The 15072-nt window shown below is 39.3% G+C and overlaps 1 protein-coding gene and 1 pseudogene across 8 annotated transcripts in view; both read left to right on the top strand.

Moving 5' to 3' along the window:
- The first annotated feature begins 230 nt into the window (after positions 1–230).
- On the top strand, positions 231–951 carry LOC119051231 (GTP-binding nuclear protein Ran-like; annotated as a pseudogene).
- A 5734-nt stretch (positions 952–6685) lies between these two features.
- The window catches only part of AKAP7 (A-kinase anchoring protein 7), a 107341-nt gene continuing 98954 nt past the window's right edge, over positions 6686–15072 (top strand). For 6 of the 8 annotated variants that reach the window (XR_008391525.1, XR_008391526.1, XM_053664800.1 and 3 more), the window contains exons 1-2: positions 6686–6980; positions 12738–12869. Coding sequence is in view for 6 of the 8 variants with exons in the window: in XM_053664800.1 (XP_053520775.1) it covers positions 6734–6980; positions 12738–12869 (379 nt within the window). In the remaining 2 variants the exon portion in view is untranslated. The remainder of the gene's footprint in view (positions 6981–12737; positions 12870–15072) is intronic. The other 2 variants (XM_053664801.1, XM_037147886.2) reach the window with 2 other exon arrangements.

Genomic DNA, 15072 nt, shown 5'->3' with positions numbered 1-15072 from the left:
TGTTACAGATGGGAATCTGGCTCTCAGACTCCATGCTCTTAAGCCTCCACTGTGCTGCCTGTAGACAATGATGCCTATTCATGAGACCCAGCGAATTTTTGGCAATACATTAAGGGCTTGACACATATTTAACCATTAGAAAAATTTCAGCATTGCTCATGATTTAAGAAGACCAATCACAGAGCTCTCAGTCAGATATAGCAGGAGACGCTTCTAGAAATAACACCACAATGGCTGCCTAAGGAGAACCCCAAGTTCAGTTCATAGTTGTATTGGTTGGTGACAGTGGGACTGGAAAAACTACATTCATGAGACGTCATCTGACTGGTGACTTTGAGACATATGTAGCTACCTCGGCTGTTGAGGCCCATCCCCTTATGTTTGACACTAACAGAGGATCTATTCGGTTCAATGTATGGGACACAGCTGGTCAGGAGAAATTTGGTGGACTGAGAGATGGCCAGTCAAGCCCCTTATAGTGCTTGATGTAACTTCAAGAGTTATTTGTAAGAACATGCCTAACTGGCATAGAGACCTGGAACGAATGTGTGAAAACATCCCCATCCTGTTGCGTGGCAGCAAAGTGGACATTAAAGATGGAAAAATTAAGGCAAAATCATTGTCTTCCTCTAAAAGAAGAATCATCAGTACTATGACATTTCTGCAAAAGTAACTACAACTTTGAAGCGCCCTTCCTCTGGCTTTCCAGAAAACTAACTGGAAACCCTAACTTAGAATTTGTCGCCATGCCTGCTCTGCCCGACCTGAGGTTGTCATGGGCCCAGCTCTGGCAGGAAATGTGAGCACGACCTAGAGGTTGCTCAGACCACCATTTTCCTGGATGATGATGACGACCCAAGAGAGAGGGAAGCTCAAGCCCAGCATCAGAAGTCGAGTTTTGTAGGCAACTATCTCTTGATGTCATTTTGCAGTGTTTTGCCACTTTATTAAATAACTAAGCAGAACATGTGTTTGATCTTTGGGATGCTGAAGGAGATGAATGAGCTTTGAAATAAATACAGCAGTGAAAAAATACCTTCATTTTTTTGGACTTCCATATTCAGCTATGTTGGAACGCAGTTGTTTCATAGTGAGTTTGAAATATCACACTGCAGTCACGTCTCAATGTCCAGCAGTGAACCTTGTTTGTTATCGTCACTCCCATTTCTTTTCATTTAGAATCAGAATAAAATTGTATTTTAGGTATCTAAAAAAAGAAGAGGTACAAACACAAACAATTGGGAAGTTGAATAATAAATTCAATGTCATGAAGGTTTTTTGGGAGCAGATGCATTTTACACTATATTTTTTCTTTCTGTTGATCAATCTGATATACTCCTTAAAAAACTGGAATATCAGACAAATTCTTCTTACCTTGGTAAATTTATTTTTGATGTTTGTGTCAAGAAAATAGTATAAAGGAAAGAAAAAAATCCAAGGATATTTGTAAGTATATTTGGCTGAAAAGTCAAACATAATCAAAATGATTAAGATTTAGAAATTGCTTCAATAATGATGGTATAATAAAATAAAACATGATAATATAGTTTAAATTATGCTATATAAAAAGTATATATTTGAATATCGATTTGAAAAGATTAAATAAACAAGTGGCATAAACTATTTTGTATTGCTTATTTATATATAAATTATATTTATAAAATGTATTATGTTTCTATAAAGTGATAAAGACTGAAAGAGTCAAGATCTTGGAGAGTTGATACCTTAGAGTGAAGGAAGTTTTGCAGTTTTGCTGATTATAATTATTTTGGATTTTTTCATTGTATAGCTAGATCAATAGACAAGGAAAGATGTTGTTTGAACTGACACGACACAATATTTAGGCAAAGAGCCATTAGGTAGTGAGTGTATTCAGACAGATGACTGTCTGTATGGAAATCCTTTGCTGTGTACGGCAGAATAGATCCAAGTTTCCTTCCACTCTGATTCTATTTCTTCTTGGAACTTTTAAACTTGTTCTGTTTTTTCCCATTCCTTTTACTGAAAAAGGAAACTTCATGACATAGTAATTGTCAATTATACTTTGGTTGGCATACACATAAGTTTAATCTTGATAGTGAAGTCTTATGTGATATTATTTGGAATATCAATTACCCTATTAAAAAACAAGAAATACTTAAGCCAAATATGCAATAAAATGACTACATTTAAAAAGATGTGACATCTACTAACCCAAATGTTAATACCATATTAATATAACCTTTGTTAAAATCTACCCAAGAAAAAAGAATTATAATACACATTTAAAATGTACAATGGGAAGTTTAAAGACAACCTGCTTTAATACTTTGTAACATATCAAGAGGACAATGAAACCAACAAATAATAACAGCCTCGATGACCCAGAAAATAGAGTTTGACATAGCACTTAAAACCTTCAGTATTTAGAAAATCTTACTAGAGAGTAAAAACAATTGAAAAAACAACAAATCATTAATGCAGGATGGTCTATCAGAAAGTATAATGACAGCTTAAATGATATATATGATACAAAAAATAACCAAGAAAACATACGATTGTGAATTTAGAAATCTTGTAAAATAAAACCCTCAGATGAGAAACTAATCCCCAGCACTAATCAATTTCAGGAAGCCTAATTAGAGCTGTTAAACCTAATCTCCCAATTTGGCATTTGCCCAAAATGTGGTCAGGAGCACTACTTTCGTGTATAAAAATAGAGATTATCCCAAAACAATATAAGAACATCATTATCTTCTGCATAATGATACAAAGTAGCATATACCTTGTAAGAAATTAATGATCCCTTTTGTTTTTGTTTTTTTAATTTTTAAGATTTTATTGATTTATCTTTAGAGGGGAAGGGAAGGGAAGGAGAGAGTTAGAGAAACATCAATGTATGGGTGCCTCTCACGTGACCCCCACTGGGAACTGGCCTGCAACCCAGGCACATGCCCTGACTGGGAATCAAACCGCGATCCTTTGATTCGCAGGCCTGCGCTCAATCCACTGAGCTACACCAGCCAGGGCTGTTTTTGTTTTTTATAAAGATTTTATTTATTTATTTTTAGAGACAGGGGGAGGGAAAGAAAAAAGGAGAGAAACATTGATGTGCAAGGGACACACCAATCAGTTGTCTCTCACACACTCCCAACTGTGGACCTTGCCTGCAACCCAGGAATGTGCCTTGACTGGGAATTGAACTGGTGACCCTTCGGTCTGGAGACGGGCATTCATTCCACTGAGCCACACCAGCCAGGGCCGTGATCCCTGTTTGTTTGAAGAAAAAGAATCATGTTCTTGAAGAAAATGTTCTTAGTTATTATTTCTGATTCTTACCCAGAAGGAAAGAAATATAGAAAGTATATATTAGTTCAGGCAGCTGATGAAATGCACACACACAAAAATCAGATTGTTATCATAAAGACAGAAGGTGTTCCATTCACAGTTGTCTAATTTTCTACCTCCATACACTCTTCCTGGGCAACCTCATTCAAATGCATAATTTAAATGACCGCTTGTTTATCTATAAAGCTTCTAAATTACCAAGACTATGATTTCACCACCTATTTTCCTTTTCTTTTTTTATATTTATATCAGACAAAATAGACTTGATTGATTGATTTTAGAGAGAGAGGAAGGGGGTGTGAAAAGACAGAGAGAAGCATCGATTTGTTTTTCCACCCATTCATGCACTCACTGGTTGCTTCTTATACATACCCTGACTGGGGATTGAACCTGCAGCCTTGGCATATCAGAATGACGCTCTGGCCAACTAAGATACCCAAGCCAGTATTTCCATCACCATTTATTTCCATCAGGAAAACTGACACCTTTAGAAAGTAGCTCCCTTAACCAAGACCCCACACAAATATGGACAGGATCCATCTATTTTCACTTGCACCCCTCCTGTCTCTCCTCAGATCAACATATTCATCTTGTTCTGACTTCCAATATTACTCAGTGGGGTTTTGTCTTTCACCGTATCTCTCTCCTTCCCTGGGCATTTAAATGGAATCCAGTTGAATGCTGCTGCTGCCTCTCAATAGCTAGCAAAACTGGCTCAAGGTTCGATGGCCTGTGGAAGTCTAGCCTTCTCCCCAAGATTTCTGCAAATCCTTAGGTGCTTATAACCACAGGCCCCTCCCAGTCCTGGTGTGCTCTCTGTTCTGCAGCCCTGTCTTCAGTTTCCACAACAAAATCACTCACACTTAAGACTGTTGGATTTAACAATTGACTTGTCTGAGATCAGGGGGAGGGCACCATTACCCAGCACACAGTATCCAGCATCTTGCTCACTCAACTCCCTGTCTGTTTCTCCATCCTCTCACTTCTCATCCTCTTCGTTTTAGATGGCTCTAGGAACACCCAATTAATTCAATCCCCTCCCAATCTTTCGGTGCCAGCCAACCCATTTTCTTTTCCTATACATCATTAACTGCTAAGTTCCACCAATGATTGCCTTGCGATAACTTAATTCTGTCACTTTTATTTCTGGGCCAATATATTAGTTCAGGTTCCTACCACTCACACTTGGTCTGGGCGTCTATGGGAGGCAACCAGTCTCTCTCTATCTCTCCTTCCCTCCTTCCCTCTCTCTCTGAAGGTCAGAGAGGGGTCGTGGAACTGAAGCAGCGTGGTAACTTGAAGCTGAACCCTTCTGTTAAAAACAAGACAACAGGCCCCCAAATGAAATTGCTTATGCTAAGTCCCAAGTCAACAAGCTAAAACTTTATTAAAGTTTCACCTCTCCCAGACATGGAATCTTAAACCAGTCAATCAGGAATCACCTAATCAACACTATTAGGTAATCTTCCTAAAGAAAAATGACCTTGCCAGAACCAATCTGCTTTTTGCCTAGTTTAACTTTTTTTGTTCCTGCTCCCTTCTGCCTATGAAAGTCTTCCATTTTGTAAAGTTCCTCAGAGCGCCTTTCAATAATATCTTTAAAATTTCCTCAGTTGAATTTTGTGTTATAAAACTTTCAATCCAGTGACCTTGGAGTGTACATTGTCCTCCTGGGAGAAAAAGTGTGGTTGTCTGTAAAAGAATAGGCTGTCTCAATGAATTCTGTCCATCTCAGAAATCCAAATAATCCAATGTATCACCCACCCTGGCCTACTTCTTATTCAGAGTGTAACTTATATGGAAGTCATTGGTCTTCTAATTTGCAAGAAACTGTTACCCTGAAAGCTGAGAGGATCCACGTGGCCAGGTTTACCACCAGTCAGCTCTGTCTGAAGAGCTGGACTTCCTGGAAGGGAGACTGGACCAGGAAAGTTCAGTGAGGCAAGGACTGGGCCTAGGTGGCAGCCTGGAATGCTTAAGTAGTGATGTCAGGAAATGTTTGGAACAGCAGAGGAGGCATGTCTTGGGGTGGCATATTCCAATGCTCTTCGATATTAACATGGCTTACTTTTTAGCTTATTGCTTTTTGCAGTTCCTCATATTTCTTTCTCTATTAGGTAAGTGGAAAAAGACCTGCCTTATTCACCTGCTCAACCTCAGGAGGGAGCTCAGGCATTAAATATTAGGGGAACCTATCATACCTCTTAATCAGCCCTTAGCTGCTATGAGTGTGCAAAGCACTTGACTTTCTATTTTTTCTTTTTGTTTTTTAAATGGGATTTATTGGATTTGCAAAACCATCAGGCTTCAAGTGTACAACTCAATAAAATATAATCTGCACATTGCAACGTGTGTCCACTGTCCCAAGCAAAGCCTCTTTCTGTTCCCATTTTTCTCCCCCTTGGCCATCTCCAATTAGCCCCTACCCTCTTCCCCTCTGGCTACCACCACAACATTGCCTGTGACAATGTGTTATGTATATATGTTTTTTAGTTAATCCATTCACCTTCTTTTATCCATTCCTCTACCCCTCTTTCCCTCTGACCTCTCTAATCAGCCCCTAATTGCTATGGTGTGCAAAGCAAACACTCAACTTGCTAGATTATTTTAATATGAGGGTAACAAGCTTTATGACTTATTTTGTATGATATATATTGTCCTGAGGTTTTTGCTTCTATCCCCATTCTAGGATGCATTCAAAATAAGCCAAATGTCATTCAAAAGAGAGGCTGATTTGTTGAAAAATGCAATTTGCTGAGAAATACCTAATTTTCTTAATGCATGGTTTCTTTGCATTTAAAAGAAAAAGTCTGTAGAATTTGGTACCAAAGTAAAAAAAATTAATAATTAATTTTTTCTTCCATTTTACTTGTACCAGTGATTTAACCTGCAATAACCTGCAGCTGGTTCCCTTTTAATTTGTAGGCATGAACAATTGTTAAAAATTTGAGACTTTGTCACACTTCGGCTTTAAAAAAGGCTAAATAGAATATCTAACTATACAGATGGCCAAAATGTCGTTCCTGTACAATTTGCTCTTCCCAAATATTTTGTAATCAGAGATGTGTTTTGAAAGCTCTTTGCGAAACTAAACACAAGGATCCTCAGGAGACCCTAGGCCAGGAAATGCTTTCAGCCGGGTCCCAATGTCACCCCTCAAAGCGTGGGGCGGGAAAGCTGGCAACGGAAAAAGACTGAAGGCAGCCAAAGGCTGCAGAGAGGACGTCCCGCTCGGGAGAGAGGCGGGGACTGAGCCTTCGGGGGTTTAGCGGAGCCCCAACTCCCTGCGGCCCCGGGGTCGCGGCTCCTCGGCCCCTCCCACCCAGCGTGCAGCCGAATCCGGGTACCACTGCGTGTCGGGGCGTCCCCTTCCGCCCCTTCCGGGTCCCGGGCCCCGGGTCCGGGCATGCCGCTCCTCCGGGGACTGGGGCTCTGGGGGCTCGGCGCCTACGCAGACTACATCGCCGCGGCCAGAACCTCAGCTGCCCGCTGCGGCCGCGGCCCCAACGCACCGCCCACTGGGCCCCGGCCCCGCCCCTGCCTCCGCTCTGCTCAAAGGTGGGGGCCGCCGAGCCGGGCCACTACCACCACCACCACCGCCCGCCGAGACGCGGTGCCTGCTAGTGCCTACACCATGGAGCGCCCCGAAGCGGGTGAGCCGGGGCTGCCCAGCTGGCCGAGGGGGGCGACCGGAGCCGGGGGGCGTGGGCCCCGCTTCGCGCGGCCTCGGGGAGGGCTCCGCCTCGCCCCCGCGCCCCAGTTCCCCGTGCGTGGAGCGTGACCCCGAGCCCGCCCCACGCGCATTCCCTCCGCTGGAAGGCTCGGCGTAGCACTGAGCTGCCCGGTGCCGCTGGTTGTCACCAGTGCTACTCCTGAGAGAGGTTTAGTGCAAGGCACGAACTGTTGGTGCAACGGGGGCGACGGGTGTGGACGCACCCAAGGTTTCAATTTTGTTGCCGCCTTTTTGATCTTGTGTCCCTTAGTACAAACTTCATGCCAACACACACTTTCCGACGGTGTGTGGTTAGCAAAACCTCGAGAGTCTCGACTTTTATTCTTATTTTAAACATAAAAGACCTGACCCACCACAGTGTGTCGTTGAGAACTTTATTCTAAGTGTTTGAAGAGGACCTTTTTAAACTGGCGCCAAATCTGTAGTAGGGCCCAGAATTAATTTCCAGCTTAGGTCAGTGTTTATTTCGAAACTTAAGGAGCCAGTGATGGGTTGGACTTTAGGTGAAAGGGACAGAAATCAATTAGACAAAAGGTCGTCTTCTGTAAGCCCTTTGTAGTGAAACAATAAAAATATAAAAAGCATTAAAAGGTTAGTTGTATTATATAATAGCTGTTAACTAGTGTAAATACATTTACAGTTGTCATGGGAATAAAATAATTATGACTGTGGGTTTGGGTGTTTGAGATAGCATTCTGGGATTTTTCAACACAAAGTTTTACAGGTTTTTGGAGGTTACTGTTTCCTTGCATTCCTTTTCAGGTATTATTATCTTATTTCATCCATTTTTCTCTAGCAATTGTATTGTCCTTTTATTTTTGTGATGAGGAAACCACGGAGGTCAAGTGACTTGTTGATTGTCACGCAGCTGTCAGCATTTATCCAGATGTAAGATGCTACTGTTTTTACTAGCAAAGCCAGGACTAGCACGAATGGCCTGGACCCTTTCCATTGGTTCTTGGGAATATATCAAAATATATACCTAGTAGAATGAAGAGTCTTGCTTAATAAAGCCATGTTTTGTTATCCAAATAGGAAGCTTGCATTTTGTGTGGCAAAGAGCAAACTGTCCTTTTTCCTCCCTATTGGACTGTCTGTGATGAACTCATTTGTTGCAGTGCACATATATGTGAATATTAGTGTACACTTTATGGTTTTTAGATACATTTTAAATGTATACTTTTTTCCTTACGAAAACTAATAATAATTCTGTTTAAAACATTTGAGTTGCAGAAAGTGGGAAAATACCAATGTATTGAAGACAACTATGCCAGCATTTAGAAATTTATATCCTTTAGGCTTTTCCTACCTAATTGTAATCATAGTGTTACATTTGCTTTTTAAGAAGTCAAGGTTTGGTATACACTTTTTTTCTGGTTGTTGCAGTCTTCATAGCCATTATTCTTAATTACCATTAGAGTGAGTACATTTTGTGTAACCATATCCCTATTAGGCATTTAAGCTGTTCCACTTTTTCTTTTCTGTTTAAACAAAGCTGTGGTGAATCTCTGTCAGCATACTGTATATGACATATATATATGATATATACAGCATGCTGTATGTATCATAGGTTCCTGATCTGTTGCCAGACTGCTTTCTGAAAGGATTATTTCAATTTACAGCACTATAAACTGTGTATAATAAGAGGCAGCAGGACATGTTGCCGGAAGGGGCAGGTTTAGCAGCAGAGTGACTGGACTTAAATTCCATCCCGACACCTAGCTGTAACCTTGAAGAAGTTACTTAATTGGCTAGTCTGTAAAATCATAATAATAATATTGGTTTGGCCAAAAAGTTTGTTCATTTTTTTTCCCATGGGATGGCTCTAGTAGTGCTTAGTTGTCTTTAAGTTCATTCGAAACAATTTTTTTAGATTGTATTGGGACAGCTGTCATATCAGTGTGTACTTAAAAAACTTATCATGGAGGGAAATGAAGGGGGGGAAATGGGACAACTGTAATAGCATAATCAATAAAATATATTTAAAAAACTTATCAAAATTGGTGAAATTTTGTGTAGCCATTTTAATATTGAAGATGGAAGAAAATAAGCAAGATTTTTGGCATATTAAGCTTTATTATTTCAAGAAAGGTAAAAACACAACTGAAACACACAAAAAGATTTGTGCAGTGCTGTGACTGATTGAATATGTCAAAAGTGGTTTGTGAAGTTTCGTGCTGGAGATTTCTCCCTATACAGTGCTCTGTGGTCGTTGGGCTAGACCCGTTGAAGTTACTAGCAATCAAATAGAAACAGTGAGAACCATCAAGGTTCTACCACGTGGGAGAAGCGCCCACATACTCAGAATTTCCAAGTCAATAAAGTTATTGGTGAAAATGAAAGATGCCTTTTATTTTGTGGAAAAAACAATACCAACATTTTGGCCAACCCAATAGTACCTCCCAGATAGTGTGGTTGTGTGGAGTTACTATCTGTAAAGTACTTCTCTGGCTGTGCTTGGGATGTAGTACAAGCTCAGGCTCAATGTTAGCTGCTGTTGGTAGTAGTAGTAGTAGTTTGCCAGTTTGACCTCATTTTATGTTATTAGTGCCCTTTGAAACATTGCTTTTATTTGGATTTTTACAAAAGATAGAATTTTATTTTAACTAAGGTTAGACCAAATTTTAAGTACTGAAAACAATTAACTTTTCAGTTCATTACTGAATTTTAAACAATGAACTTTTCAGTTCATTACCAAATTTTAAGTACTGAAAACAATGAACTTTCAGTTCATTACTTAAACTTACAGTTTAAGTTCTTTAGTTAAGTGCCAGTTATTTTAAGGCAGTTTCCAAAAATGAAATATGTATACCTTCTATAAAAGTTATGATGGATGTGTTCAATTATTGTCTTCCAGCCTTCGCCTAACACTAAAGCTTTGATTAGAGAGCTGGAGGGAGGCTTCTAGATTTGAACCCAGTTGAGAAACTGCTTTATAGAATGACCAGCAGTTCTCTCAAGAGTTACTGGAACAAAATATTCTCTTTTTCCTGAGTTAATATTATTATTATTATTGATAATGTTCTCTTTTTCCTGAGTTGAAACCATAAAAATGGTTTCAAGTATTCTGTAATTTAATGGAACAAAGTTCATTTTTCATGTTCTACACTCGTGTGGATTTTGACATAACATTGCCATCAAGAGTTTCTCTATGCTTTATTTAAGATGGAGAATGGTGTTGAGCAAGTCATATTATGTGTCAATATTGGTTACTATGTCATATAGGATGTAGTACCTTTCCTTCATTCATTCTGTGAAAATGAGAATCTGATGTGCCGAAGCTGCCTTTAAGCACCAGGAGTTATTTTTCATGGGCATTATGATAAAGCTCTAATGCAGTGCAGCTGGAATAATTTATTAGCCATTCCCAAATGTGTATCTGACCTTTATTTAGTCATTTAGTACAAATGTATTGATCATCTACTGTGAACTGAACACTGTTCTAGGCATTGAGGAATCCAAGGAGAGTAAGACATGGCACTTAAGGTACTTAGAGTAAGGTGACCCTACTAACTGATACACTTTTGTAATAATTAAAAGCTTTCTCTTTCACTTTCAAAAGTATCTGGGTTTGGGCTGCAAACTGTATGTCTCTTTAGCCTAGAGTCTAAAGGGGAAGACAGCCATGTGGACCTCTGTAACACCATGCATTCATGCTGTGACAGGAGGAAGCACCATTACCTAGAAGGAGACTGGATTACCTAAGCCAGCCCTGAACTGAGGGTCAGGAAAGATGGTCTTGACAGTTAACGTCTGGTTTGAGTTTTTAGCCTTTAAACTGATTGTTCTCCGGCGTTAACACAGTCCCGCAGTCTGGTGTAGAAACAAAGTGTGACAGAGTAAAAGGGGGGTTTTCTAGGGTAGTGTTTTTCAAACTTCCATTGCACGTTAGGATCACCCTGCAAGGCTTTAAAAACAAATACGGGAGGCTGGCCTGATCCCCAGAGACTGTGATTTACTTGGCCTGGGCAGGGACCAGACACTGGTAATTTAAAAACACCTCCTCAAGTGGTTCTAACTGGCTGCCAGGGTTAAAAATTTTCAACCAGGATAACTTTGTCATGTAAGGAATCAAATAACTGCCGAGGCCTAGGTAGTTCCCATGAGTTGCCCAGGATCACACAGCTAGACTCATGTCTGGTCTCAAACCCTTTCTGTTACAGCAGTCAGTTTGCCTTCATCATTACCTAAATGCCACTGTTGTCACCCTTGACACTGCGTGAGTGTTTTTGGTACAGCCAGTGACCCGCATAGCTCTTGTTTTTTGTTGTTGATTAATTGGGCACAACATAAACTAAATGTTAAACTATTGCAAGAACTTTTTTCACTAAAGAAGGTGACTAAATTTAATTAACCATGCTATTTAATTTTTCTTCTTGACTTCAAAATGTGTCATTAGAGCATAAAAGTTGACATAATGCCAAGAATCCAGTATATTTCCAGGTGGCCCAGGGGCTTGGGAGCTAGTATTAAGATGTCAGTGTTAAGTGGGCCAATTTCATATTACTGTGTTCTTTTCCCCCTGTAGCTTTATCGAGGTATAACTGACATGTAAAATTGTATCAATTTAAAGGGAACAGCCTGATGATTTAATATAAGTACACACTGTGAGATGATTATCACAATCAAGTTAATGAACACATTCATCACCTCACATAGTTTTTTTTGTGTGTGTGGGCGAATGCTTAAGATCTACTCTTAGTAAATCTCAAGTACATAATACAGTATTAACTGTAGTCACTGTGCCGCACCTCAGATCCTTAGACATTATAACTAATTAATTAGATTAAGAATAAAATAGAGAACAACAGACATTGGGTTTATTTCATTTTGTTCTGACTTTCATTCAGACCGTGCCTATTTAATTGCGCAAACACTACTCTTTGTTGCCAGCTTCCCAGGTGTAAGCCCCATGGTCAGTGGTGACCCTTTACGTGTGGCTGTATGTGCCCAGAGGTACAAGACACATGTTCGTCTATTAAAGCTTTTGTATTGGTCTGTTAGAATTTTTATTTAAGGATAAAGTATAGTTTTCAGTGCAAGCATAACAGTAGAAAGGAAACAGTTACTTGTTCTTGAGTGTTTCAGATAGTTGTGAGTTTATGATTAGACTCATAGTAAACTGTAGGGTCTTTTGTCTTTTAATCATTGAATTTCCATAATAGTATATTTAGAGTCATATATTTTTGACTGAATTTCCAATTTTAATGTGATAATGGAGAGAAAAGTTTTAAAAGTCTTTACTGAAGAAAAAAATAAAGGTCAGAACTTATACAAATGAGAATACATAGTGATATTGTTAAAAGTAAACATGAGAAAGACCTACAAAACTGTGTTGGTATGTTTCGAGAAGGTATGTGAAAAAATATAGGTTTAGAATTAAGAAAACATAGCTGTAAAAGATCTTGAAGATTGTTAATAAGTAAGTCTTCATTTAACCCTGGGTTGAGTATAGTGCTTCAGAATATTATCACAGCTGCTTAGCATGAAAGTGCATTTATAAAAATGTAGACTATGGTATATATAATATTAATATAAGTAGTTTCATAGTATATTTGAATACAAGTGGTGTCATTTCTTAACATGTTTATATTGAAGTCAGTTGAGTTATTTTTAGCTTAGAATATAAGCTAATTAAGTTTAATAATACATTTTTCTTCTTTGTAATATGTTAAAGAAGGAGTAAATTCCAATGATTGTGAAAATATGCCAAGAGAAAAGGAAATATCAGAAGAATTTGAAGCCAGTACTATGGATCCTCTGGTAGATATGCCATTTGATACTATAAATATCAAAGATGATTGTGGACGTAAGTACTTTATTCAATAAATATGTGTTTAGAAACAATAATAAATTTAGCGATATATGTATATATTTTTCCTTAATAAATTCACCTTAAATACTTGCCATGTTTTTGAGTTTGGGTTGTTAATTAATGGTTATCTGTTGGTATTCTATTGTCGAAACTATCACAGATAATATTAAGACACATCTCACAAACTTTGGGCCAGATCATCCTGTAGTTTATAAGGAACTTCAGCAATCAGTGGGGTAGCACATACTGTAGTTAATGGCCTCCTTCTTCCGTTATTCTGGAGCTAGTGCTAATTTCAGCAGCCTCCGTTCATGTAACAAACATTTACTGGCCCTTTGATGTGAGCCAGGCACTTTGCTAGGCATTGGGAGGGTTACCAGTGAACAAGACAGACACTGTCCCCGCTCCCATGGAGCTTAACAGGCTAGTGTTGGAAACAGTTAAACTTTTAATCAATTATGCATTTATTAGACTGAGTTTTCCTTCAGAGCTCCATCCACAGACTTTAGAGAACCAGTGCTTACTTGATTAAAATGCTGCTGGAACTATATAACTGTCTAAATCTGAATTCCTGTCGTTGTAAACATAGTACTGTCCATGATATTTGAGGCTGCCACCACTGAAAATGTGACAGATTTGCCTTGTGTCCAAGTTACTGGTGAATAGGAAAATAAGGAAAAGCACCAGTGTCATCCACACATAATACACATATTTGTTGACTATGTATTCTGTGCCACCCACCATTTGCAGCCTTACCTAGAGCCTTGCTATGAGTTGATATAGTTTTATCTTGACAGGGGGTCTCTATCTGGAGATTCCATACGAAATTACTTGTTCAATGTCTTCATCTTTGAGAAGAGAAAATGAGACTCAGAGAAGTTAATTAACTAAAATCACATAATCGAAAAGGACTAGTTATGAGATCTGTGATTTCTGATTCATTTGTCATTTATTTGATAAACATTTATTGGATCCCTGACAAATACCAGGTACTGGTGCCAAATATTGGGAAAATTGAAACACATAACAATATTGAAATGCTTGACCATCAAGAAATTCACAGTTTCAAGGAGAAGCCCATCCATTAACAGCCCTAATTCCATCAGATGAATTCTATGCAGGATGCTGTGGGAGTCAGTGGGGTGAGGACCTGTGTCAAGAGGTGTATAAAGCCTGCACATGCCTGGGCTGCAGGCCAGTTCCCAGCAGAGGATGCACGAGAGGCAACCGTACATTGACCTTTCTCTCCCTCTCTCCTTGCCTTCCCCTCTAAAGATAAATAAAATCTTTTTTAAAAAGAGGTGTATAAAATCTGGATATAGGAGTACAGGGTGTCCTGGAAGGCTACCCAGAGGTTTGGGAACAGTGCGGGAGGCCTGGCCAATCAGTATGAACTATCCAGGGTTCTTTGCGCTACGCTAACTGACTTGAACTTACCTGACCATCAGAATTTTCTGTGGAATGATATAAAATTGCAGATTCCTCTTTTCCACCTCTGTGCCAGGTGGAACCTTTTCATTTCCTAAACATCCCATGTGATTCTGATGCTCACGCTATCTTCCAGTACAGGAAACCTGGTTTATATTTGGGGAGAAGTAAGGGGTGCTTAAAATGCATGAAATCTCTGGAGTCTTATTAGTCAGTTTTTCCCTTTCCATAATATTAAGGGGGAAAGGAAGTATGAAGAGGTATTTGCTCAGTCAGGACGTGGGTTTCCTTTATAGTTGGCCTGTAGAGAATAGCTTTTATAGTTTTCACAGCTGTTAGAGAAACCATCATTTGAAAAATTAGTATGCTTGTTAAGTAGAAGATACCCTTTGGAAATGAGAGGCAAGAATAGCAGTGATTTAATCATGTTTTCCATTTAATGTCCTACTTTTGAGCAAATAAAATGAACATGTCTAAAAAATGCGGTCACGTCTTTCTGATTTCATTACTTTCTCAAATTTGGATGTAAAATGAAGACGAAAGCTCCTGAATAATCATGTCTACATGCCCGGGGGGCCTCTCCCATCCACTCTTCTCCCCTCTGATCTCTGTTGCAGTCTCTGAAGCACTTCCATCTGAGTGCTCATCAGTAAAATGGGAGAAAGGTGAGACTTGTCTGCTGTTCCGGCTACTGGTACTTCTGCCCTACACATATCTAATATACGTGAAACAGACTGCTTCTTCTACTGGGGATTAAGAGTGATGCCAC

The sequence above is a fragment of the Artibeus jamaicensis genome, unplaced genomic scaffold (genome assembly GCF_021234435.1).
Source record: "Artibeus jamaicensis isolate MK-2021 breed Jamaican fruit bat unplaced genomic scaffold, CSHL_Jam_final contig_387, whole genome shotgun sequence".
NCBI lineage: Eukaryota > Metazoa > Chordata > Mammalia > Chiroptera > Phyllostomidae > Artibeus > Artibeus jamaicensis.
The sequence above is the reverse complement of the archived record's forward strand: the minus strand, read 5'-3'. Positions and strand labels throughout refer to the sequence as shown.